The 24,148-nt window shown below is 45.1% G+C and overlaps 1 protein-coding gene across 3 annotated transcripts in view; it reads right to left on the bottom strand.

Annotated features, from left to right (window-relative positions):
- zc3h7bb (zinc finger CCCH-type containing 7Bb) overlaps positions 1-24,148 on the bottom strand; it is an 82,590-nt gene that overhangs the window by 43,172 nt on the left and 15,270 nt on the right. For all 3 annotated transcript variants that reach the window (XM_085969529.1, XM_085969527.1, XM_085969528.1), the window contains exons 3-8: positions 20,551-20,590; positions 16,621-16,818; positions 14,599-14,757; positions 6,940-7,020; positions 5,273-5,329; positions 3,408-3,450 (exon numbers count right to left, since the gene is read on the bottom strand). In XM_085969529.1, coding sequence (XP_085825655.1) covers positions 3,408-3,450; positions 5,273-5,329; positions 6,940-7,020; positions 14,599-14,757; positions 16,621-16,818; positions 20,551-20,590 — 578 coding nt within the window. The remainder of the gene's footprint in view (positions 1-3,407; positions 3,451-5,272; positions 5,330-6,939; positions 7,021-14,598; positions 14,758-16,620; positions 16,819-20,550; positions 20,591-24,148) is intronic.

Raw genomic sequence — 24,148 nt, 5'->3', positions numbered from 1 at the left:
AATGAATGAATGTGGAATACATAAAGTTATAGAAAAAACTTATGATTATATAGCGCCTTTAACAACCTCAGGATGTCCCAGCCAATGGAGTACTTCTGATGTGTAGTTACTGTTGTAATATAGGGAAAGGTTGCAGGCAAGTTGCACACATCAAGGTCCCACAGACAGCAATAAGATAAATGACCAGATCATCTCAATTTTAAAGAGATGATGGTTGGTGTTAAGTCCGTGAATGATTGAGACACGGACTAGCAGGAGTGAAAACAAACAGATCTTTACTGGTGGAAGTCAATAACGAAAACTAAACAACAGAGGCTCTCTAGCGCCTTTTATACAGGGATGGTCACTGCCGGTACTGCAGTCTGAGACCAGTTATTCTCTTAAAGGTACATACACAACAGTTGAGAGATAATTGTTGGCCAGGACACTGGGAGAACTCCCGTGCCCATCTTTAAATAATCTTGTGATCTTTTACGTCCACCTGAGGGGGCAGACGGGGTTTCGGTTTAACGTCTTATCCGAAAGACTGCACCTCTGACAGTGCAGCACTCCCTCAGATTATGTGCTTACGTCTCTGGTGCAGGACTTGAGTCAAATCCAAATATAATCTTCAGAAGAAGCAGCATTAGATGGTGGGGGGGGGCAATAATCGGATCAGGGTGATTCAGTTCCCAGTTTAAAGCCACACATTCTGTCCCTATTTTTGTATTCCGTTATTAATTCCTATGTCCACATTATTAATGGAGACTGTCCATATAAAACTTGTCACGCTGTCATTACGCATTCCCCAGTGTCACATAAGAACTTAAGAACATAAGAAATAAGAGCAGGAGTAGGCCATACGGCCCCTCGAGCCTGCTCTGCCATTCAATAAGATCATGGCTGATCATCGACCTCAACTCCCACTTTCCCGCCCGGTCTCCATATCCCTCGATTCCCCTAGAGTCCAAAAATCTATCTATCTCAGCCTTAAATATACTCATTAAATATATTCCAAAGATTCTCAAACCTCTGAGTGAAGAAATTCCTCCTCATCTCAGTCTTATCCTTAGACTATGCCCCCCTAGTTCTAGACACTCCAGCCAGGGGAAACAACCTCTCAGCATCTACCCTGTCAATCCCCTTCAGAATCTTATATGTTTCAATGAGATCACCTCTCATTCTTCTAAACTCCAGAGAGTATAGGCTCATTCTACGCAATCTCTCCTCATAGGACAGCCCTCTCATCCCAGGAATCAATCTAGTGAACCTTCATTGCACCGCCTCCAAGGCAAGTATATCCTTCCTTAGATAAGGAGACCAAAACTGTGCACAGTACTCCAGGTGTGGTCTCACCAGAACCCTGTACAATTGTAGCAAGACTTCCTTACTCTTATACTCCAACCAAGTGTGTGCCGATGTAAGTTTTAATATGACCATAGATTGTATGTACAAGGAAACTTTGTGATATCTGGCACTGACGGGACCGGCGTGTTGCCGATCTATCAAAACTGCCGGACATACAAAGTTAATGTTGAAACATACGGAGGTTTTCATCTCCGTATCTGACAACAAACACTGTTGCTTAGCAACAGCTTCTAAAGAGTCGGCTGCAGCTGCAAGCGTCTCTAGCTGAAGCTGTTGCTATAGCTACAGACCTTGCAGTGGCTGACTGGGGGAAAAAAAAAAAAACGAGATCTAAAAAAACTTACAAACGGCTCCTGATTTTTGCCATTAGATCGAGTATTCCGGACATACAACCTCCGGATAAACCAAAGTTTCCTGTATTGTTGAAATCAAGACTCACTGCCATCTCTCCCACTCTAAGTCAATTCTTCCTGAAACCTCAGCACTATGTAACTGCTTACCCTGCTGCCCAGCTTCACCAGAATGATACCGGGGCTAAAAGGGTTAATTTATGTGGACAGGTTGCATAGACTGAGCTTGTATTCCTTTGAGTATAGAGGATTACGGTCTGATCTAATTGAGGTGTTTCAGGTGATTAAATGAGTTGATCGGGTAGCTAAGAGAGAAACTACTTCCTCTGGTGGAGGGGGGGGGGGGGGCGGGGGGGGGGAGTCCAGAACAAGGGGGGCAGAACCTTAAAATTGGAGCCAGGCCATTCAGGGGTGATGTCAGGAAGCACTTCTTCACACAAAGGGTCGTGGAAATCTGGAACTCTCTCCCCCAAAAAGCTGTTGAGGCTGGGGGGGGGTCAATTGAAAATTTCAGAACTGAGATTGGTAGATTTTTGTTAGGCGAGGGTATTAAGGGTTACGGAACCAAGGCGGGTAGATGGAGTTAAGGAACAGATCAGGCGTGATTTAATTCGATGGCGGAACAAGTTTGAGGGGCTGAATGGCCTCCTCCTGTTCCTACATTCCCATGTTCGTCTTCCCTACAATCTACTGGCTACAAGTGTGGTCCCATCTAGTTGCTGTTGCAGATTGATCTGATCTTCTCTACTGCCCTTTTCTTGTGATGGAGTCCGGCACGGTGAGCCTCAGCTTCTCAGTACCACGGTCAACAAGCCCAATACCGTAAATCAAGCAGAGAGATGCCAGTGCAGTTTGAGCACTTCTCAGCTTTTGCCACCAAGTATCAGCACAAAGGAAGCAAGGGGTTAAATCATTCCTCTGCTCTGCACCAGAAATGTGCCTCAACCCATCAGCCCCATGGGAGAGAAAAAAGACTTGCATTTATATAGCGCCGTCCACGACCACCAGACGCCCCAAAGCGCTTTACAGCCAATGAGGTACTTTCTGAAGTGTAGTCAATGTTGTAATGTAGGAAACGCAACAGCCAACTTGCGCACAGCAAGCTCCCACAAACGGCAATGTGATAATGACCAGATCATTGGTTTTAGTGATTTCGATTGAGGGATAAATATTGGCCAGGACACCGGGGAGAACTCCCCTGCTCTTCTTCGAAATAGTGCCGTGGGACCTTTTCCGTCCAGCTGAGAGAGCAGACAGGGCCTCGGTTTAACGTCTCATCCGAAAGACGGCACCTCCGACAATGCAGCACTCCCTCAGCACTGCACTGGGAGCGTCAGCCTAGAATTTTGTGCTCAAGTCCCTGGAGTGGGACTTGAACACGCAACCTTCTGACCCAAGGGTGCTACTAACTGAGCCACAGCTGACACTGAAAGTTATCCATTGCATAAATAGCGAAGCTTCGACTTCACACTCCAACCTTTCCTCCTCTGAGTGAGAAGGACAATCCGGTGTTTATGGCGTCAAGCTGCGGAGCATTTTCCTGCTGTGGAGCTGCTCCCAGAAGGAATTGGGCCGAGACGATCCAAACCCATTTCACTCGAGATCCTTACAGCCGCACAAAGAGAGGGGAGTGTCGGCCGTGACCCACTGGTCTCTTTGGCTGCAGCACAGAATCACATTTCTATAGTAAGAAGCAGAAAAGAAACTCACCTGATTCAATATCATCTATACCACTTGTGCCATTTATGGAGACCTGTGGCAGAATACAAAGAAGTGAAATGGGCTTACGAAGTAACCTGGACTTCTACTGTCCATTTGTTTTATAGCCCGACATAACCCGATGATACCAGAACCGAGAGGTTACAGCTATCAGGAAAGACTTTAGATTGGAAAATTGTCACTGCGTTATTTAAGAAAGGTGAGAGAGGGAAACCAGGGAATTATAGACCAGTTAGCCTAATATCTGCTGTCGGGAAATTACTAGAGTCTATAATTAAGGATAGGGTGACTGAACACCGTGAAAATTTTCAGCTGATCAGAGCGAGCCAGCATGGATTTGTGAAAGGCAGGTCATGCCTGTTGAACCTGATTGAATTTTTGGAAAAGGTGACTAAAGTAGTGGACAGGGGGATGTCTATGGAGGTTATTTATATGGACTTCCAGAAGGCATTTGATAAAGTCCCTCATAAGAGACTGTTAGCTAAAGTTGAAACTCATGGAATTGAGGGCAAATTATTGACCTAGTTAGGAGATTGGCTGAGCGGCAGGAGACAGAGAGTAGGGATAATGGGCAGGTTCTCTAATTGGCAGGATGTGACGCGTGGTGTCCCACAGGGATCAGAGTTGGAGCCTCAACTATTCACCGTATTTATTAATAACTTAAATGATGGGATGGAGAGCCACATATCCAATATTGCCGACGACACAAAGATAGACGACACTGTAAGCAGTGTAGCTGGAAGCATAAAATTACAAAGAGATATTACTAGTACAGGAAACTCTTTCGTATCCGGCACCGACGGGACCCAGGATGGTGCCGGTTGATTAAAAATTCCGGATGACAGAGAGGGTTATCTACGATAAAGATGGAGAGACACACAGAAAAATGGCGGACCGGAAGAGACTACCGGCAGCGCGGGAGAGTCAGACTCCTGTTATTGAGGTGTTTGGACTTCCGACTGCGCCAAGAAGCCGAGTAGTGGCAGTTTGGAGAACTACCCCCACTGACTAACTCGGCCACCGCGGGAGACTCGGACTCGGCAACATCTCCGGTTATTGAGGTGTTGTTTTCGGAGTATGAATTTTGTCGGTTAATAGAGAATTCCGGATATTTAGGTGCCGTTTAAACGAGAGTTTCCTGTATAAGTGAATGGGCAAAACTGTGGCAAATGGATTTCAATGTAGGCAAGTGTGAGGTCATCCACTTTGGACCTAAGAAGGATAGATCAGAGTACTTTCTAAAAGGAAATATTCACTGTTGTAATGTAGGAAACGCAGCAGCCAATTTGCACACAGCAAGCTCCCACAAACAGCAATGTGATAATGGCCAGATAATCTGTTTTTTTAGTGATGTTGATTGAGGAATAAATATTGGCCAAGACTCCCCTGCTCTTCTTCAAATAGTGCCCCGAATAGAGGGGGCAGACGGGGCCTCGGTTTAACGTCTCATCTGAAAGATGGCACCTCCGACAGTACAGCACTCCCTCAGTATTGCACTGGAGTGTCAGTAAAGATTTTTGTTCTCAAACCTCTGGAGTGAGAGAACCAGCATGATTGCTGAAAGGACTTTGATAAACATATTTTCAGGGGTGTGACTGGGTCCTTTTTGTTTGATGGCGAATTTCATGAGAGAGACAGTGTCTGTTTGTGAGTGTTTTTTGATTAATTGCTTTTTAGTTCAATGCTGAATTTAAGCCAGCCAGCATGCTTTGCATCCTACAGAAACATTGAACACTTGTGATTTATTAAATATCATCCAAATTACAGTTGTTACAACAGAAACACATACAGCTGGACAAAGTTCCTTAAGTAGAAACTTCTCACCAGCCGAAAAACACAAGAAGGAGTCCACTTACCTGACTGCTGTTTGCTGATTTGCCAATAGCGGTCAGACCCACTGTATCCACGTCATGCTGAAAAAAAGAGAACATTTGTGGGACTTAGTGTGGCGGAGATGGAGGTATCCAGCCTCATCGCAGCCCTGGATTCTCCGCCGGCACTGAAAAGCTTAACACCTGACTTGACGCAAACTTCTGCTATCTGTGCAAATGCAGAGCTTGCTGAAGGATAGGCAAAATGAGTAAAGCAAGAAGTGAAAGGGATTGTTGAAAGCCAACATACTGCGAGCACTGGAATTCTGAAATAAAAACAGTAAAATGCTGGAAATACTCAGCAGGTCAGGTGGAGAGAGAAACAGAGTTAACGTTTCAGGTCGATGACCTTTCATCAGAACTGGGAAAGGGATGTACCAGTCACACAACTGGGCGATTCGTTAATGACGCACGCTATATGGCCATCTCCGATACATTTTCCCATCCCACTTCTCCTTTATTTAAGACAATTGCTGTGTTTGTTACAACAGAGGAGATGATGAGGTGATTTATAGAACCACAGAATCATAGAGCACAGAAGGAGGCCTTTCGGCCCATCGTGCCTGTGCTGGCTCTCTGAAAGAGCGATCCAATTAGTCCCACTCCCCCGCTCTTTCCCCATAGCCCTCCAAAGGTTTAGATCTCTTCAACACCCTAGTGAGTAGCTTTCTCACCCCCACAAGCTCCAACTTGTTCAATCTCTGCTGCCTATATCCTGTCCACATCATCCTGTCCTCCTGGAACTCCCTCCCTAACAGCGCTGTGGGAGCAGCTTCACCACACGGACTGCAGCGGTTCAAGACAGCTCACCATCAACTTCTCAAGGGCAATTCGGGATGGGCAATAAATGCTGGCCTTGCCAGTGATGCTGACATCCCATAAACAAATACCAGCGCCCTGTCCCCCAACTAATTTAAAATCCTCGCTCTCATCTACAAATCTTTCCATGGCCTCACCCAATTCTACCTCAGCAACTTAGAAGCATAGAATGACAGCACAGAAGGAGGCCATTTGGCCCATTGTGCCTGTGACAGCTCTTCATGAATTTTGAACACTTCTATTAAAATCTCTCCTTAACCTTCTCTGCTCTAAGGAGAGCAATCCCAGCTTCTCCAGTCTCTCCACATAACTGAAGCCCGGCACAGAAACATAGAAGATAGGAGCAGGAGTAGGCCATTCGGCCCCTCGAGCCTGCGCCGCCATTCAATGAGATCATGGCTGATCATCCAAACTCAGTACCCTGTCCCTGGTATCATTCAAGTAAATCTCCTCTGCACCCTCTCTAAGGCCTTGACATCCTTCCTAAAGTGTGGTACCCAGAATGGGATGCAATACTACCGCTGGGGCCTAACCAGTGATTTATAAAAGTTTAGCATGACTCCTCTCCAATCCCAATGTCCCCCTCCTGTGCCATCTGATCTTCTGACTCTGGCCTCCTCTGCATTCCACCGTACCCCACCCCCATCACCCACTCCAACATCAGTGGCATAGCTTTCAGTCACTTTGGCCCTACTCTCTCGATCTCTTTCCCCAGAGGGTCATTTCCTGTCCGTCGTTGTTCGCAATATCCAACAACCCCTCCCCCACCCCCGAGGAAAAATAAACATTAGGCGAAGCGAGGAACAGACAGGCAGCAAGCCGACGACACTCACCTGAGCTCGGATGTACGCTTTACGGATCCGTAGCCCCAACTTCTGTGCCAGTTCTTGCGTCAATTTCACTACCTTTTCATCCTAAACAAATAAAGGGCAATACATTATTCCACCTCCGGCCTTAATGGTTTTAAGGAATTATCTGCTAAGCTTACTGACATTTTGGAAGTCACTGTGCTTCCCCCGGTGGCTCAGCGAGTTTACGCAGGGAGTTGTTGAGCCATACAGGCCTACAAGGCCCCGAGAAACTAGGTGGGATTGTGAGCTGTGAGGAGGATGCAAAGAGGCTTCAAGGCGATTTAGACAAGTTGAGTGAGTGGGCAGATACATGGCAGATGCAGTATAACGTGGATAAATGTGAAGTTATCCACTTCGGTAGGAAAAACAGAAAGGCAGAGTATTATTTAAATGGTGCTAGATTGGGAAATGTTGATGTATCGAGGGACCTGGGTATCCTTGTACACCAGTCACTGAAAGCAAACACGCAGGTGCAGCAAGCAGTTAGGAAGGCAAATGGTATGTTGGCCTTCATTGCAAGAGGATTTGAGTACAGGAGCAAGGATGTCTTACTACAGTTAAACAGGGCCTTAGTGAGACCACACCTGGAGTACTGTGTGCAGTTTTGGTCTCCTTACCTAAGAAAGGATATATTTGTCATAGAGGGAGTGCAGCGAAGGTTCACCAGACTGATTCCTGGGATGGCAGGACTGTCGTATGAGGAGCGATTGGGTCGACTAGGCCTGTATTCACTAGAGTTTAGAAGAATGAGAGGGGATCTCACTGAAACGTATAAATTTCTGACAGGGTTAGACAGACTGGATGCAGGGAGGATCCTGGCTGGGGGCTCTAGAACGAGGGGTCACAGTCTCAGGATACGGAGTAGGGCATTTAGGACTGACATGAGGAGAAATTTCTTCACTCAGAGGGTGGTGAACCTGTGGAATTCTCTACCACAGAAGGCTGTGGAGGTCAAGTCACTGAATATATTTAAGGAGGAGATAGATGGATTTCCAGACACAAAAGGCATCAAGGGGTATGGGGAGAGAGCGGGAATATGGTATTGAGATAGAGGATCAGCCATGATCATATTGGATGGCGGAGCAGACTCGAAGGGCCGAATGGCCTACTCCTGCTCCGATTTTTCTATGTTTCGAGGTTCAATCCCTGGTTTGTGCCCAGTTAGCTGATCTCGTTAGGCAAGGGTATGAAGGAATATGGAACCAAGGCAGGTAAATGGAGCTAAGATACAGATCAGCCATGAGAAAGAACTTGCACTTACATAGTGCATGATCTAACTGAATGGCGGAACAGGCACGAGGGGCTGAATGGCCTCCTCCTGTTCAGAATTCATAACAACACTGGAGGAGGACCAGTACTTGCGGAATTGTTCCCCAGTGTGTCAATATTTTCAAAAGAGGGAAGGCGAGAAAAAAAACTCATGCCTATACCCTTCTGCTTCTGACACCCACCCGAGGGTCCATACAAGAAATGGACGGGTGCTATACCAGCCCCTTGCCTGAATCTTTAATAGCTCGCTAGAGTCGGGGACTGTTCCCTCAGACAGGAAGGATGTTAATCTAGTTCCAATTTCTAAAAAGGATGATAAGACAGAGCTGGGTAATTATAGGCCCACTAGTTTGACTTCAGTACGAAGAAATAAAGACTTGTATTTCTATAGCGTCTTTCATGACCACCGGACGTCCCAAAGCGCTTTACAGCCAATTAAGTACTTTTTGAAGTGTAGTCACTGTTGTAATGTAGGAAACGCGACAGCCAATTTGCGCACAGCAAGCTCCCACAAACAGCAATGTGATAATGACCAGATAATCTGTTTTAGTGATGTTGGTTGAGGGATAAATATTGGCCCCAGGACACTGGGGAGAACTCCCCTGCTCTTCTTTGAAATAGTGCCATGGGATCTTTTACGTCCACCTGCGAGAGCAGACGGGCCTTGGTTTAACGTCTCCTCTGAAAGACGGCACCTCCGACAGTGCAGCACTCCCTCAGTACTGCACTGGAGTGTCAGCCTAGATTTTTGTGCTCAAGTCTCTGGAGAGAGAACCCACAACCTTAGATAGGGCTTTAAACTAAATAGTTGTGGGGGGGGGCGGGTTCAGGTGAAGGGAAATTTAGAAATTTAAAGAGAAAGGACAAGGCAATAGTGCAGGGTAGCGATAGGGGTAATGATAACCAGAGTCTGACAGGAAGGGACAGAACATACAAACATAAGACTGCACCAGCAAATAGGGTAAGAGTAGGGAAAAATGGTAAAAAGACAACATTAAAGGTTCTTTATCTGAATGCATGCAACATTCATTACAAGATAGATGAATTGACGGCACAAATAGAAATAAATGGGTATGATCTGATAGCCATTACAGGGACGTGGTTGCAAGGTTACCAAGGCTGGGAACTGAATATTCAGGGATATTTAACATTTCGGAAGGATAGGCAAAAAGGAAAAGGAGGTGGGGTAGCTCTGTTAATAAAGGATGAGATCAGTACAGTAGTGAGAAATTATCTTGGCTCGGAAGATCACGATGTAGAATCAGTTTGGGTGGAGATAAGAAATAGTAAGGACAAGAAGTCACTGGTGGGCGTAGTCTATAGGCCTCCTAACAGTAGCTACACAGTAGGACAGAGTAGGGCAGCACGGTGGCATAGTGGTTAGCACTGTTGCCTCACAGCGCCAGGGACCCGGGTTCAAATCCGGCCTCGGGTGACTGTCTGTGTGGAGTTTGCACATTCTCCCCGTGTTTGCGTGGGTTTCCTCCGGGTGCTCCGGTTTCCTCCCACAGTCCAAAGATGTGCGGGTTAGGTTGATTGGCCATGATAAAAATTGGCCCTTAGTGTTAGGGGGGATTAAATACGTGGGGTTACGGGGATAGGGCTTGGGTGGGATGGTTGTCGGTGTAGGGACCGGGTGCTAGGGTTTGGATGATCAGCCATGATCTCGTTGAATGGCGGAGCAGGCTCGAAGGGCCGAATGGCCTACTCCTGCTCCTATCTTCTATGTCTATGTTTCTATAAATCAAGAAATAATGGAGGCTTATACGAAAGGTACTGCAATAATCGTGGGCGATTTTAATCTTCATATAGATTGGACAAATCAAATTGACAAAGGTAGCCTTGAGGACGAGTTCATAGACTATATTCGGGACGGTTTCTTAGAACAATACGTTATGGAACCAACCAAGGAGCAGGCTATTTTACATCTGGTAATGTGCAATGGGACAGGATTAATTAATGATCCCATAGTAAAGGATCCTCTAGGGAAGAGTGAACATAGCATGATAGAATTTCACATTCGGTTTGAGGGTGAGAAATTTGGGTCTGAAACTAGTGTCTTAAACTTAAATAAAGGCAATTACAAAGGTATGAAGACAGAGTTGGCTAAAGTGGACTGGGAAAATAGGTTAAAGGGTAAGACTGTAGATAAGCAGTGGCAGACATTTAAGAAGATATTTCATAACTCTCAGCAAAGGTATATTCCAGTGAGAAGGAAAGACTCTACGAGAAGGATGAACCATCCGTGGCTAACTAAGGAAGTTAGAGATGATATCAAATTGAAAGAAAAGGCACACAATGTTGCGAAGTTTAGTGGTAGGCCAGAGGATTGGAACATTTTTAGAAAGGATGATTAAAAAAAAATAAAGAGGGAGAAAATAAGATTATGAGAGTAAACTAGCAAGAAATATAAAAAGAGACAGTAAGAGCTTCTACAGGTATATAAAAAGGAAGAGAGTAGCTAAAGTAAACGTTGGTCCCTTAGAGGATGAGACTGAGGAATTAATAATGGGAAACAGGGAAATGGCAGAGACTTTGAACAAATATTTTGTATCTGTCTTCATGGTGGAAGACACTAAAAGCATCCTAATAATAGTAAATAATCAAGGGGCAAAAGGGAGAGAGGAACTCAAAACAATCACTATCGCTAGAGAAAACTAATGGGACTAAAGTTGAAAAGTCCCCTGGACCCGATGGCCTGCATCCTAGGGTCTTAAAAGAAATGGCTGCAGAGATAGTGGATGCATTGGTTGTAATCTACCAAAATTCCCTGGATTCTGGAAAGGTCCCAGCGGATTGGAAAACCACAAATGTAACGCCCCTATTCAGGAAAAGAGGGAGACAGAAAGCAGGAACCTATAGGCTAGTTAGCCTAACATCTGTCATTGGGAAAATGCTGGAATCCATTATCAAAGAAGTAGTAGCAGGACATTTAGAAAATCATAATACAATCAAGCAGAGTTTGAAAGGAAAATCATGTTTGACAAATTTACTAGAGTTCTTTGAGGATGTAATGAGCAGGGTGGATAAAGGGGAACCAGTAGATGTAGTGTATTTGGATTTCCAGAAGGCATTCGATAAGGTGCCACATAAAAGGTTACTGCACAAGATAAGAGCTCACGGGGTTGGGGGTAATATATTAGCATTGGCTAACTAACAGAAAACAGAGGGTCGGGATAAATGGGTAATTTTCAGGTTGACAAACTGTAACTAGTGGGGTGCCACAGGGATCAGTGCTGGGGCCTCAACTAGTTACAATCTATATTAATGACTTGGATGAAGCGACCGAGTGTACTGTTGCCAAATTTGCTGAAGATACAAAGATAGGTGGGAAAGCAAGTTGTGAGGAGGACATAGAGTCTGCAAAGGGATGTAGATAGGTTAAGTGAGTGGGCAAAAATTTGGCAGATGGCGAGTATAATGTGGGAAAATGTGAGGTTATCCACTTTGGTAGGAAGAATAAAAAAGCAAAATATTATTTAAATGGAGAGAGGCTACAGAATGCTGTGGTACAGAGGGATCTGGGGGTCCTCGTACATGAAACATAAAAAGTTAGCATGCAGGTACAGCAAGTAATTAGGAAGGCAAATGGAATGTTGGCCTTTATTGCAAGGGGGATGGAGTATAAAAGTAGGGAAGTCTTGCTACAACTGTACAGGGCGTACGGCGTACAGTTTTGGTCTCCTTATTTAAGGAGGGATATATCTGCATTGGAGGCAGTTCAGAGAAGGTTCACTAGGTTGATTCCAGAGTTGAAGGGGTTGTCCTATGAAGAAAGGTTGAGCAGGTTGGGCCGATACTCATTGGAGTTTGGAAGAAAGAGAGGTGATCTTATTGAAACATATAAGATTCTGAGGGGGCATGACAGGGTAGATGCAGAGAGGATGTTTCCCCTCGTGGGGGAATCTAGAACTAGGGGGGCATAGTTTCAAAATAAGGGGTCGCCCATTTAAAACGGAGATGAGGAGGAATTTCTTCTCTCAGAGGGTCGTGAATCTTTGGAATTCCCTACCCCAGAGAGCTGTGGAGGCGGAGTCATTGAATATATTCAAGGCAGAGATAAACAGATTTTTGAAAAACAGGGGAGTCGAGGGGTATGGGGAGCAGGCAGGGAAGTGGAGTTGAGGCCAAGATCAGATCAGCCATGATCTTACTAAATGGCGGAGCAGGCTCAAGGGGCAGAATGGCCTGCTCCTGCTCCTATTTCTTATGTTCTTATGCTCTGACCCAGAGGTGAGAGTGTTACCAACTGAGCCACAGCTGACACTGACACCAATAGGCAAGATGCTCAAAGATATCTTAAGAGATGCCCTATAATGATCACTTGGATAGAGAATGTGTCCTCATGGACACTCAACATGGCTTCTGGAAAAGAAGGTTGCGTCTTACAAATTTGATTGATTATTTTGAAGAAGTTACTAAGGTAAGTGGATAAGGGCAACCCGGTAGACATTGGCTACCTGAACTTTCAGAAAACATTTGAAAAGGTACCTCGTGAAAGGCTACTCTACAAGATTGCCTCTAATTCCACAATATTTTATCTGCTGCAGTGGATCAAGAATTGCCTGAATGCCTGTAGGCATCAAGTTGTTAATGGATTTGGATCTGCTTGGAGACCTGTTACCCGTCGTGTCCCAAAGGGATCAGTGTTGGGACCTTTTCTCTTTACTATTTTCATTAATGACCTAGATGGCGGTGTTGGGGGAATGATCGCCAGTTTGCAGACAATACGAAGCTACATGTGAGTGTTAGGACTGTAGAGGAAGCTCAACTACTGCAAGCAGATCTCGATGTGTCGGGGAATGGGCCCGTGTTTGGCAAATTTAGAAAAGTGCAATGTTACTCACAGTTAATACTGAGGAAGACTGCGACAAAATACAAGAAGACGTGAGCAAACTTGCAGAATGGATGTGTAACTTCTTTGCTCAGAGAGTGGTTAGAATGCGGAACTTGGAGTGGTTGAGGTGAATAGCATAGATGCATTTGAGGGGAAGTTAGATAAATACATGAGGGAGAATAGAATAGAAGGATATGCTGGTAGGGTGAGATGAAGTAGGGTGGGAGGACACGCAGGTGGAGCATAAACACCAGCACAGACAAGGAGGGCCGAATGGCCTCTTTCTATGCTGTAAATTTTATGTAATTCTAATTAGTTTGAACATAAAGTGGCACTGCCACATAATAAAGGAGGGCACCACTAAAACAATTGGCTCGAAACAAACTAAAAATGATTCTTCTCTGCCAGTCGCTGTCCAGCGAAATGTCGCTCGGGAAATAGAAACATAGAAACTAGGAGCAGGAGTAGGCCATTCGGCCCTTCGAGCCTGCTCCGCCATTCAACGAGATCATGGCTGATCATCCAAACCCTAGCACCCGGTCCCTACACCGACAGCCATCCCACCCAAGCCCTATCCCCGTAACCCCGTAACCCCACATATTTAATCCCCCCTAACACTAAGGGCCAATTTTTTTTTTATCATGGCCAATCAACCTAACCCGCACATCTTTGGACTGTGGGAAGAAACCGGAGCACCCGGAGGAAACCCACGCAAACACGGGGAGAATGTGCAAACTCCACACAGACAGTCACCCGAGGCCGGATTTGAACCCGGGTCCCTGGCGCTGTGAGGCAACAGTGCTAACCACTATGCCACCGTGCTGCCCTCATAATGCTTGAAGGGAACCGGTGGGCATGGTGTAATCCCGTACCAGAGTCACCCGGGCATGTGCGAGTCCTTGGAAGGGGACCCCCACCCCCATCCCAATCGACTTTACGCACCTTGGACCTGCGGATGGCGAGTTATGCCAGGCCCGGGAGCTGAGCGACCAAGAGGGTCGAGGGGCTGAATGGCCTACTCCTGTTCCTATGTTCCGCCATTCAAGTAGATCATGGCTAAGAGAGGCGTTTAAGATTATGAGGGATTTTGATCGGGCAAATTGGAAAAAAAACTATTTCCATTGGTAATGAGAGGGCGTCAATTTAAGAATGTCACCTAAAGAACAAAGGGAGAGGTTAGGAGGGTTTTTTATTTTATTTTTGTTTTTACACAGGTGGTTGTTACGTCATGGAATGCCCCACGAGAACTGGATATGGAAGTGGAATCCATAATAGCTTTTAAAAGGGACGGGGATAGGCACTTGAAACAGGAAAAGTTTCAAAGGGTGTGGGGAATGGGAATAAGTGCAGAGCTCCTTCAGAGAGCTAGCATAGGCATGATGGGCTGAGCAGCCGCCTTCTGTGCTGTAAGATTCTTTCGGGGCGGAGGGCAGGAGGGAATGCTGCCAAACTCCCAAGTAAATTTTTATAAATTTCCAGTCCAGGCGGAAACATGAAACCCAGCATTGCACTGCAGCGTAAACAGACATACTCACCTGGGGAACAGTGAAGGAACACTTGGCAATGCACTCATAAGCTTCTTTATGCTTTCCCAGCTCGTTCAGTGCCCGGGTTTTCCGATAAAGTGCCCGGTAGTTGTTTTCATTGAGCTTTAGCGTGCTTTCACAGTCTTCCAGAGCTTTCTCGTATGCACCCTGCAACAAGAGTCACGGTCAGCATCTCCACCACTCGGAGGCTTATCTCTTCCCCACGGCCTACCCTCGGGAAGGGAAGAGTCACTTTTTTCGTTTCGTTTGTCCTCCCAATTTTCTGTAGGCACCGAGTCTTTCCGGGGTCGAGTTCCACAGGTACCGGACCCGCAATACCTCAACCAAGTGGCCATTCTACTACAGGTTGACTATCCCTTATCCGAAAACCTTGGGACCAGCTGTGTTTCAGTTTTCGGAAATTTTCGGATTTCAGAAGGTATTATTTCAGACTGGGAAACTCTGAACATTAAATTCATTTGGTAATTAGTATTTGTATTTAATATAAATTTTAAAAGTTCAGGCTACCTCTTGCAACTGTTCCGTGTCTCATTCCCCTTCCTGCCGCTCTGTGCTGCCGCTCCCAGTCTGTTTACAGCTCCCCCTGCTCCGTATCTGAATTCCTTGACTTAGCGGGGGTCTGGGGCTCGACTGCCGCCGCCAGTTGTGGGAAAGCCGGATATCGGCTGACTTCTACGCTAAGCTGGCCCGCAAATCAGGTCAGAAAAGCATCGGCCGCGTCGGGTCATGTTTGGCGCCACTCGGGTTATGTCGTGCGCACGACTTACGCTCCACAAAAAAACTTTCGGTTTTCAGAGGTTTTCGGTTTTCAGAAGTGCGGATAAAGGATAGTCTACCTGTACTAAGTGCCTCTCAACTTACCCGTAAAGGCCAGCGGTTGGTTTTTTTTGCCATGGCTGGCTCGGACAGACCTTTCCCATCCCCTAACCGGCTTCCACCATCGGCCAGAATGAAAAGGCCATGAATGAAACTTTGTGATGGCAGTGGATATTGAAGACTTGTGCTCGTGGTGTGGTTCCATTGTGGCAGAATCCGCTCACTGTATAAACAGGGGCAATTCAGCAATGATGGATTACAGCAATTAAGGGCACCAGCGCATCTGGCAGAATACAGAAGGGGCCATAAAGTAGCCAAGAACACAACCCATCACTGCAGTGAAATCAACATCGGAATGATTTTACAACAAATTCGTCACGACACCAGCTCACATACAGTCAAGAGAGAATGGAGAGAGAGTAATAAAGACAGAAAGAGAGAGGGGTGGAGAGAGAGAAAGAGGGAGTAAGAAAGAGAGAGAAAGAGGAGAAAGAGAAAAAGTAAGAGAAAGAGAGAGGAGAGAGAGAAAAAGAGAAAGGAGCGAAAGAGAGAGAAAGAAAGACAAAACGAGGGGTGGAAAGAGAAAGAGGGTGTAAGAAAGAGAGAAAGAGGAAAAAGAGAAAGAGAGAAAAAGAGAGGGAGAGAGAACGAGAGAAAGAATGAGAGAGAGAGAACGAGAGAAAGAGAAAGCGAGAAAGGAGAGAAAGAGGGAATGAGAGGGAGAGAAAGAGAGAGAGAGAGAGAAAGGAGAGAAACAGTGAGAGAGAGAGAGAAAAAGAGAAAAAGAGAGGGAGAGAGAACGAGTGAAAGAATGAGAGAGAAAGAGAGAATGAGAGAAAGAGAAAGCGAGAAAGGAGAGAAAGAGAGAATGAGAGAGAAAGAGAGAAGAGAGAGAATGAGAGAAAGAGAGACTGGGATTAATATAGCGCCTTTCACGGTCGCAGGATGTCCCAAAGCGCTTTACAGTCAATTAAGTGCTTTTTTGAAGTGCAGTCACTGTTGTAATGTAGGAAACGCGGCAGCCAATTTGCGCACAGCAAGCTCCCACAAACAGCGATAAGATAAAATGACCAGATCATCTGTTTTTAGTGATGCTGGTGGAGGTAAGCTATTGGCCAGGACACCATACCCGAGACAGATGTATGTTTTTGCACTAAAGATGCCTATAAATTAAAAAACCCCGATAATACTCACCATACTGAAGTAGCAGGCTGCTCGATTAACGTACAGCTTCTCCAGCAAGTGTTGCGAGATTACAACCTCGTCCGACTGTGCGTATTGTGCTACGTTCAGGGCCTCTACGTACTCGACCAGGGCCAGTTTGTAATCTTCCTCTCTGTACAGCCCATTCCCTTCTTCCAGTAAGTTTTTAACAAGCTGGTGCAGAAAAGCCTTGGCACATGGACAAAACAAAAAGAATTAAAGCTGAACTTTTCATTGGATCGCTGGTGAAACAGTACCAACCTTTTGACTGCTGTCATGTCGTTATAACATCCCACGCCACTCTCACTCAGAATAGGAACATAGGAACAGGAGGAAGCCATTTAGCCCCTCGAGCCTGTTCCGCCATTCAGTGAGATCATGGCTGATCTGTGACCTAAGTGGGACCGAGTGTAACATATCAAAGTTTGCAGATGATACAAAGATGGGACGGAAAGTAGTGAGTGAGGAGGACATAAAAAACCTGCAAAGGGACGTAGACAGGCTAAGTAAGTGGGCAGAGATTTGGCAGATGGAATACAATACTGGAAAGTGTGAGGTTATGCACTTTGGCAGGAAAAATCATAGAGCAAGTTATTATCTTAGTGGCAAGAAACTGGAAAGTACTGTAGTACAAAGGGATCTGGGGGTCCTGGTGCACGAAACTCAAAAAGTTGGTATGCAGGTGCAGCAAGTGATTAAGAAGGCCAATGGAATGTTGGCTTTTATTGCTAGGGGGATGGAATATAAAAACAGGGAGGTATTGCTGCAGTTGTACAAGGTATTGGTGAGACCACACCTGGAATACTGCGTACAGTTTTGGTGTCCATACTTAAGAAAAGACATACTTGCTCTCGAGTCAGTACAAAGAAGGTTCACTCGGTTAATCCCGGGGATGAGGGGGTGGTCATATGAGGAGAGGTTGAGTAGATTGGGACTCTACTCATTGGAGTTCAGAAGAATGAGAGGCGATCTTATTGAAACATATAAGATTGTGAAGGGGCTTGATCGGGTGGATGCGGTGAGGATGTTCCCAATGATGGGTGAAACTAGAACTAGGGGGGCGTAATCTTAAAATAAGGGGCTGCTCATTCAAAACTGAGATGAGGAGAAACTTCTTCACTCAGAGGGTGGTAGGTTTGTGGAATTTGCTGCCCCAGAAAGCTGTGGAAGCTACATCATTAAATAAATTTAAAACAGAAATAGATAGTTTCCTAGAAGTAAAGGGAATTAAGGGTTACGGGGAGCGGGCAGGAAATTGGACATGAGTCTAGGTTCGGAATGGTCATGGCCCTGTGGGTAGTGGAGTGGGCCCAGGGGCCGTGTAGCCTTGTTCTGCTCCTACTGTGTTCTAATTCTGTGTTAGATTTCAGGAGATGGTTTTATTCCTGTTCCTGGCTGGGGTGGGGATCGCCTTTACAGAAGGTAAGTACTGTAGAAAATATAGGGACAGAGTGATCTCCTGGAAGAATTTCGATCGCCTAGATGGGTCGGAGAGGAATTTCCCAGATTTTTCTCTCCCAAATTGGCCATTGGGTCTTTATCTGGTTTTTCGCCTCTCCCGGGAGATCACATGGGTTCGGGTGGATGCAGAGTGATAGAAGATTTGAGGTTAGGATCAGATCAGCCATGATCTTATTGAATGGTGGAGCAGGCTCGAGGGGCCGATTGGCCTACTCCTGCTCCTATTTCTTATGTTCTTATGTTCTAACTCAATATACAGGAAACTTTCGATTAACCGGCTCCTAAACAACCGAAATGTCGGTTAACCGGCAAAATTCAGGAGTCGGTTTCAGCTAACTTTTATAACTTTTATTACTTGCACAGCAACAAATTGAGGAAAGCAAGGGTTTGGCTGCAGCTGTTGCTAAGCTACAGAGACGCTTGCAACTTGTGGAGCTCTAAGGTCCGTATCTTTCACTATAGCGTTCGGTTATCCGGAATTGTTGCTGAACCGGCACCACGTCGGTCCCGTCCGTGCCGGATACCAGAAAGTTTCCTGTGCCTGCTTTTGCCCCATATCCCTTAATACCTTTTGGTTAACAATAATCTAATATCTGCGTTAAAATTGATAATTTATCTAGCATCAATTGCCGTTTGCGGAAGAGAGTTCCAAACTTCTACCACCCTTTGTGTGTAGAAGTGTTTCCTAATTTCACTCCTGAAAGGTTTGGCTCTAATTTTTAGACTATGCCCCCTAGTCCTAGACTCCCCAACCAGCGGAAATAGTTTCTCTCTATCCACCCTATCAGTTCCCTTTAATATCTTGAAAACTTCCATCAATTTACCCCTCAACCTTCTAACGTTCACTTTTGGTTGGCTTGGTTACCACAGTGTCATTCCCCTCCTTTCCCTGTTGGCGCAGTTCAGAAGAGCATTAATCAGCACGGAACTGAACCAGACCAGGAACACCTATGGTTCAATTCAGTCTGTTCTGAGTTAGCTGGCCTGAGATGGGGTTCTACAATTCGTTTTAACCAACTGGGTCAGAAAGCAGGAAAAAAAGTGTTCCCCCCCCCTTGATCACTATCCAGTCACCCCCAAATGGGGAACATGTATAAGAACATAAGAATTCAGCTCCTCGAGCCTGCTCCGCCATTTAATAACATTATGGCTGATCATCGACTTCAACTCCACTTTCCCGCCCGATCTCCATATCCCTTGATTCCCCTAGAGTCCAAAAATCTATCGGTCTCAGCCTTGAATATACTCAACGACTAAGCAACCACAGCACTTTGGGGCACAGAATTCCGAAGATTCACAACCCACCGAGTGAAGAAAATTCTCCTCATCTGAGTCTTAAATGGCTGGCCCCTTATCCTGAGACTATGCCCCCCTAGTTCTAGACTCTCCAGCCAGGGGAAACAACCTCAGCATCGACCCTGCCCATCAGGCCACTTCAGTATCCTATATGTTTCAATGAGATCACCTCTTATTTTTCAAAACTTCAGAGAGTATAGGCCCATTCTACTCAATTTCTCATCATAGGTCAGCCTTCTCACCCCAGGAACCAATCTAGTGAACCTTCGTTGCACCCCCTCTAAGGCAAGTATATCCTTCCTTAGGTTAGGAGACCAAAACTGTGCACAGTACTCCAGGTGTGGTCTCACCAAAGCCCTGTACAATTGTAGCAAGACTTCCTTACTCTTATACTCCAACCCCCTTGCAATAAACATAGAAACATAGAAGATAGGAGTAGGCCATTCAGCCCCTCGAGCCTGCTCCGCCATTTAATGAGATCATGGCTGATCATCCAAATTCAGTACCCGGTCCCTGCTTTCTCCCCATATCCCTTGATCCCTTTAGCCTCAAGAAATATATCTAACTCCTTCTTGAATATATTTAATGAATTGGCCTCAACTGCCCTGTGTGGCAGAGAATTCCACAGGTTCACCACTCTCTGGGTGAAGAAATTCCTCCTCATCTCAGTCCTAAATGGCTTACCCCTTATCCTTAGATAAAGGCCAACATGCCATTTGCCTTCCTAATTGCTTGCTGTATCTGAATGCTAACTTTCTGTGCTTCTTGTACGAGGACACCCAAGTCTCTCTGAACACCAACATTTAAAAGTTTCTCACCATTTAAAAAAATATTCTGTTTTTCTATTCTTCCCACCAAAACGTGAATAACCTCACATCTGGATTGGCTCACCATTCCCGGGAAGTCCTTTATACAGAAGTTTTCAGCTGTAGGGCTATGTGTGGTGCACTGCATGTAGTTTTAAGATGAATACGTAAATACAGAAGAGGAAGTTGTGAATAACATTCCTCATCTGACCCTGCTGAAGCACACCTTCTCAGCGACAGCAGTGGGGATGGGTAGGTACCTGGCTCTTCCCACTGAGGGAGGGGTGCGGCTTCCACTAACTTGGTGGTTAAGCAAAATATACATTAAAAAAAAGAAATCAGCAAGAATTACTTGTACCTCATATTCATCTTGACTTCCTGGATAAGGTAATGGAGATCTGGTGGGGGGGGAAGCAGAAAAATGAAACACTTTAGTGAAATTTCTTCGCAATAGTGACTAATATAACAACTTGCATTTATAGAGCGCCTTTAACGTAGTAAAACGTTGAAAGGATATTTACTAGTCCTAGCCCCTTTGGGGTTATCCCGGATCAGGCGTATTTCTCAGACGTTCACTTTCAACAGCCAAATCCTAAAGACGCTTAATTGGATCTAAAGGTCCGGACTATCTCTCCCTAAAGGAAAGGAACAACCCGAGAATGTTACCGTCCTCCAGATAGCGCTTTTAATAAGTTTAGCTAGACTGTAACATCCCGGATATTATGAGGGTCCGGAGAACTCCTTCAGAATTATGTAACTCTTCACCAAAGAGTGTACAGAGATTGAGTTCGCAAGTTATTGATACAGAAGACAATTCTAAAAAAATATAGAGATTTATTAAAAGATCCGACATGCAATTTACAGTTGGTGAATCAGTCAATCGCAACGTTAACAGTTCTAAAAAGAGAAAAATACGATCTTATTTTCATGAATCTTACTTTTAAATCTTAACTTTGCTACAGTACAGGAAACTTTCGTTTAAACGGAGGTTAAATCTCCGGAATGCTCTATCCACCGGCAAAATTCAGGAGTCGGTTCAGATAACTTTTTTTACTTTTCGTTGCTTTTTTTCTCCATTCCTGGCTCTGCAAGCGTCTAGCTGAAGCTGTTGCTTAGCTACAGAGACGCTTGCAAGCTGCGCTGACTGTTTTAAAGCTGTTGCTAAGCAACAGGGTTTGTTGCTAGATACGGAGCTGAGCGCCGTATGTTTTAACATTAGCGCTGGTTTCTCCGGCAGTGTTGATCGACCGGCACCAGCTCGGTCCCGTCAGTGCCGGATACCAGAAAGTTTCCTGTATTATAGTTCTTAAAGTTTTTGATACAGGATATCCATCAATATCAAATACCTTTGATCCCCGAGGTACAAAGAGTTGCCCGATTAAAGCGACTCTGCTATCTCATTTAAAACTTCAATATTTATACCCTTTTCCAGTTGTATTTTCTTTAAGGTTTTCTGCTGATGCAAGTTAATTATCCCTATTCATCTTTCTGCCGACCTCTGCAATTCTTACTGCCACATCAGCTTGTAATATTCCAGAAACTTGTCACATCTCCAGGTGTTCTGGGTTTACCATATAAAAACGCTGTGAAGGGCAGGTGTTCCTTATTTTATGTCATCTTTATGAGGGCAGATGTTCCTTTATCTTATGTGCCATCTATACGAAGTTTAAATTAAAACACCTTATCCAGGGTGGACCATTGTGTTGTTCCCAAAAGGTCAGCCTATCGGAGTCAAGCACCTTCTGTTTCAATAAGGTTATTTATTCAGGGTCAACAACTGTCTTATCTTAATAGCCAGAATTCTTTCATAGTTAGGTTTCTAAATTTCCAAACCCAGTTTGTCATGTTTAAATAAGGCCAGAATACTTTCATAAGATAAGTGTATTTTTCTAAATAGGTTATATGGCTTATTCCTTCACAACGTCACAAGGCGCATTACAGGAGCGATTATCGAACAAAAATTCGACACCAAGCCACATAAGGAGATATTAGGACAGGTGACCTAAAGCTTGGTCAAAGAGGTAGGTTTTAAGGAGCATCTTAAGAGGAGGAGAGAGAGGCGGAGAGGTTTAGGGAGGGAATGCCAGAGCTTAGAGCCCAGGCAGCCGAAGGCACGGCCGCCAATGGTGGAGCGATCAAAATCGTAAATGTGCAAGAGGCCAGGATTGGAGGAGCCTCAGAGAGTTGCCAGAAAGAGAAAACAACAGCTATAACTTCAAGCGAGAGCTGGACCTGTTTCTGGCTGGGGCGGAGATCGCCCCTTACAGAAGGTGGGCACTGCAGGGAATTCAGGGCCAACGTGAGCTCCTGGACTAGTTTCAATCGCCTAGATGGGTCGGAAAGGAATTTCCCAGATTTTTTCTCCCCAAATTGGCCTGGATTTTTTTTTATTTTTAATCTGGTTTTTCACCTCTCCCAGGAGATCCCATGGTTTTGGGTGGGGTATGGGGTGTATATATTGTGATACACAAGGTGTCGCAATTGTGTGGGACAGAATGGATGGACCAGAGGGTCTTAACCTGTCTGTCATTGTTCGTATATAATTCATTCGATGCAGGTTTAGCCCTAGGACGCGTGAGAAATACCAGAGTGTTTCGACTGGAGTTCCCGGCCGTTTCACAGGATCTGACGTTAAAGAAATTGCAGGCCAATGTGTCATCTGAATCAATGTAGATGGCAAATGAATTTTAATATATGCAAATGTGAGCTGGTGCATTTTGGTAGGAGGAATAAGGAGGCCACATACCCCTTGGAAAATAAGAGTCTAAATGGGGTAGGGGAGCAAAGGGATCTAGAGGTACACATTCACAAATCACTAAAAGGTGTCAACGCAAGTTAACAAGGCCAATAAAAATGCAAACAAAGCACTGGGGATCATTTTAAGAGGAATATAATTGAAAGCCAGGGAAGTTATGATAAACTTGTTTAGAACCTTGGTCAAGACCACAAGTGTGCATAGTTCTGATCTCCATATTACTAAAAGGATATAGAGGCACTGGAGAAAGTGCAAAAATAGATTTACAAGGAAGATAGCAGAACTGAGAACTATCAGGAAAGAGTGAACAGGCTGGGGCTCTTTTCTCTGGAAACGAGAAGGCTGAGGGCTGACCCGATAGAGGTCTTTAAAATGATGAATGGGTTAATACAGGGTAGATATAGAGAAGATGATTCCACTTGTCAGGGAGTCCAAAGTTAGGGGCCATAAATATAAGATAGTCACAATTCTGGGCACCACACTTTAGAAAAGATGTCAAGGCCTTAGCAAGAGTGCAGAGGAGATTTACCAGAATGGTACCAGGGATGAGAGACTTCAGTTATGCGGAGAGGCTAGAGAAGCTGGGATTGTTCTCCTTAGAGCAGAGAAGTTCATGAGCAGATTTGAGAGGTGTTCAAAATTATGAGGGGTTGTGATAGAGCAGAGGGAGAGAAACTGGCAGGAGGGTCGGTAACCAGGGGAATTGCCAAATAAGCCAGGAGGGAGGCGAGGAGAAACTTTCTACTCAACGAGTTGTTATGATCTAGAAGCCACTGCATCAAAGGGCAGTGGAAGCAGATTCAATAGTAACTTTCAAAAGGGAATTGGATACATACTGATGTAAAAAGACTACTGAGCTCTTGGTTCGAGTATAAAACAAGGCTTTAATCAACTGTTTCACAACCATGAGATTCTAGTTACATCACTAGTTCCTGGTTACAGAAACATCCTGAGCAAGCTGGGCCCACGCCCGAGTATTTATACTCCTTGGACGGCGCCACCAGCTGGCTGCCCAGTGTTATCATCATGAAGAAATGACTCATGAAGTAAGATTCATGACACATACTTAAAATGGAAAAATTGCAAGGCTACAGGGAAAGAGCAAGGGAGTGGGACTAATTGGATAGCTTGTTCAGAGTGCCGGCACGTTGGGCCAAATGGCCTCCTTCCGTGCTGTGTGATTCTAAGTAAACATACCGCC

The sequence above is a fragment of the Somniosus microcephalus genome, chromosome 28, assembly GCF_052327205.1.
Source record: "Somniosus microcephalus isolate GS21.2 chromosome 28, FLI_Smic_1.0, whole genome shotgun sequence".
Taxonomy (NCBI): domain Eukaryota; kingdom Metazoa; phylum Chordata; class Chondrichthyes; order Squaliformes; family Somniosidae; genus Somniosus; species Somniosus microcephalus.
Note: the sequence above shows the minus strand (reverse complement) of the source record. Positions and strands in the feature narration are given on the sequence as shown.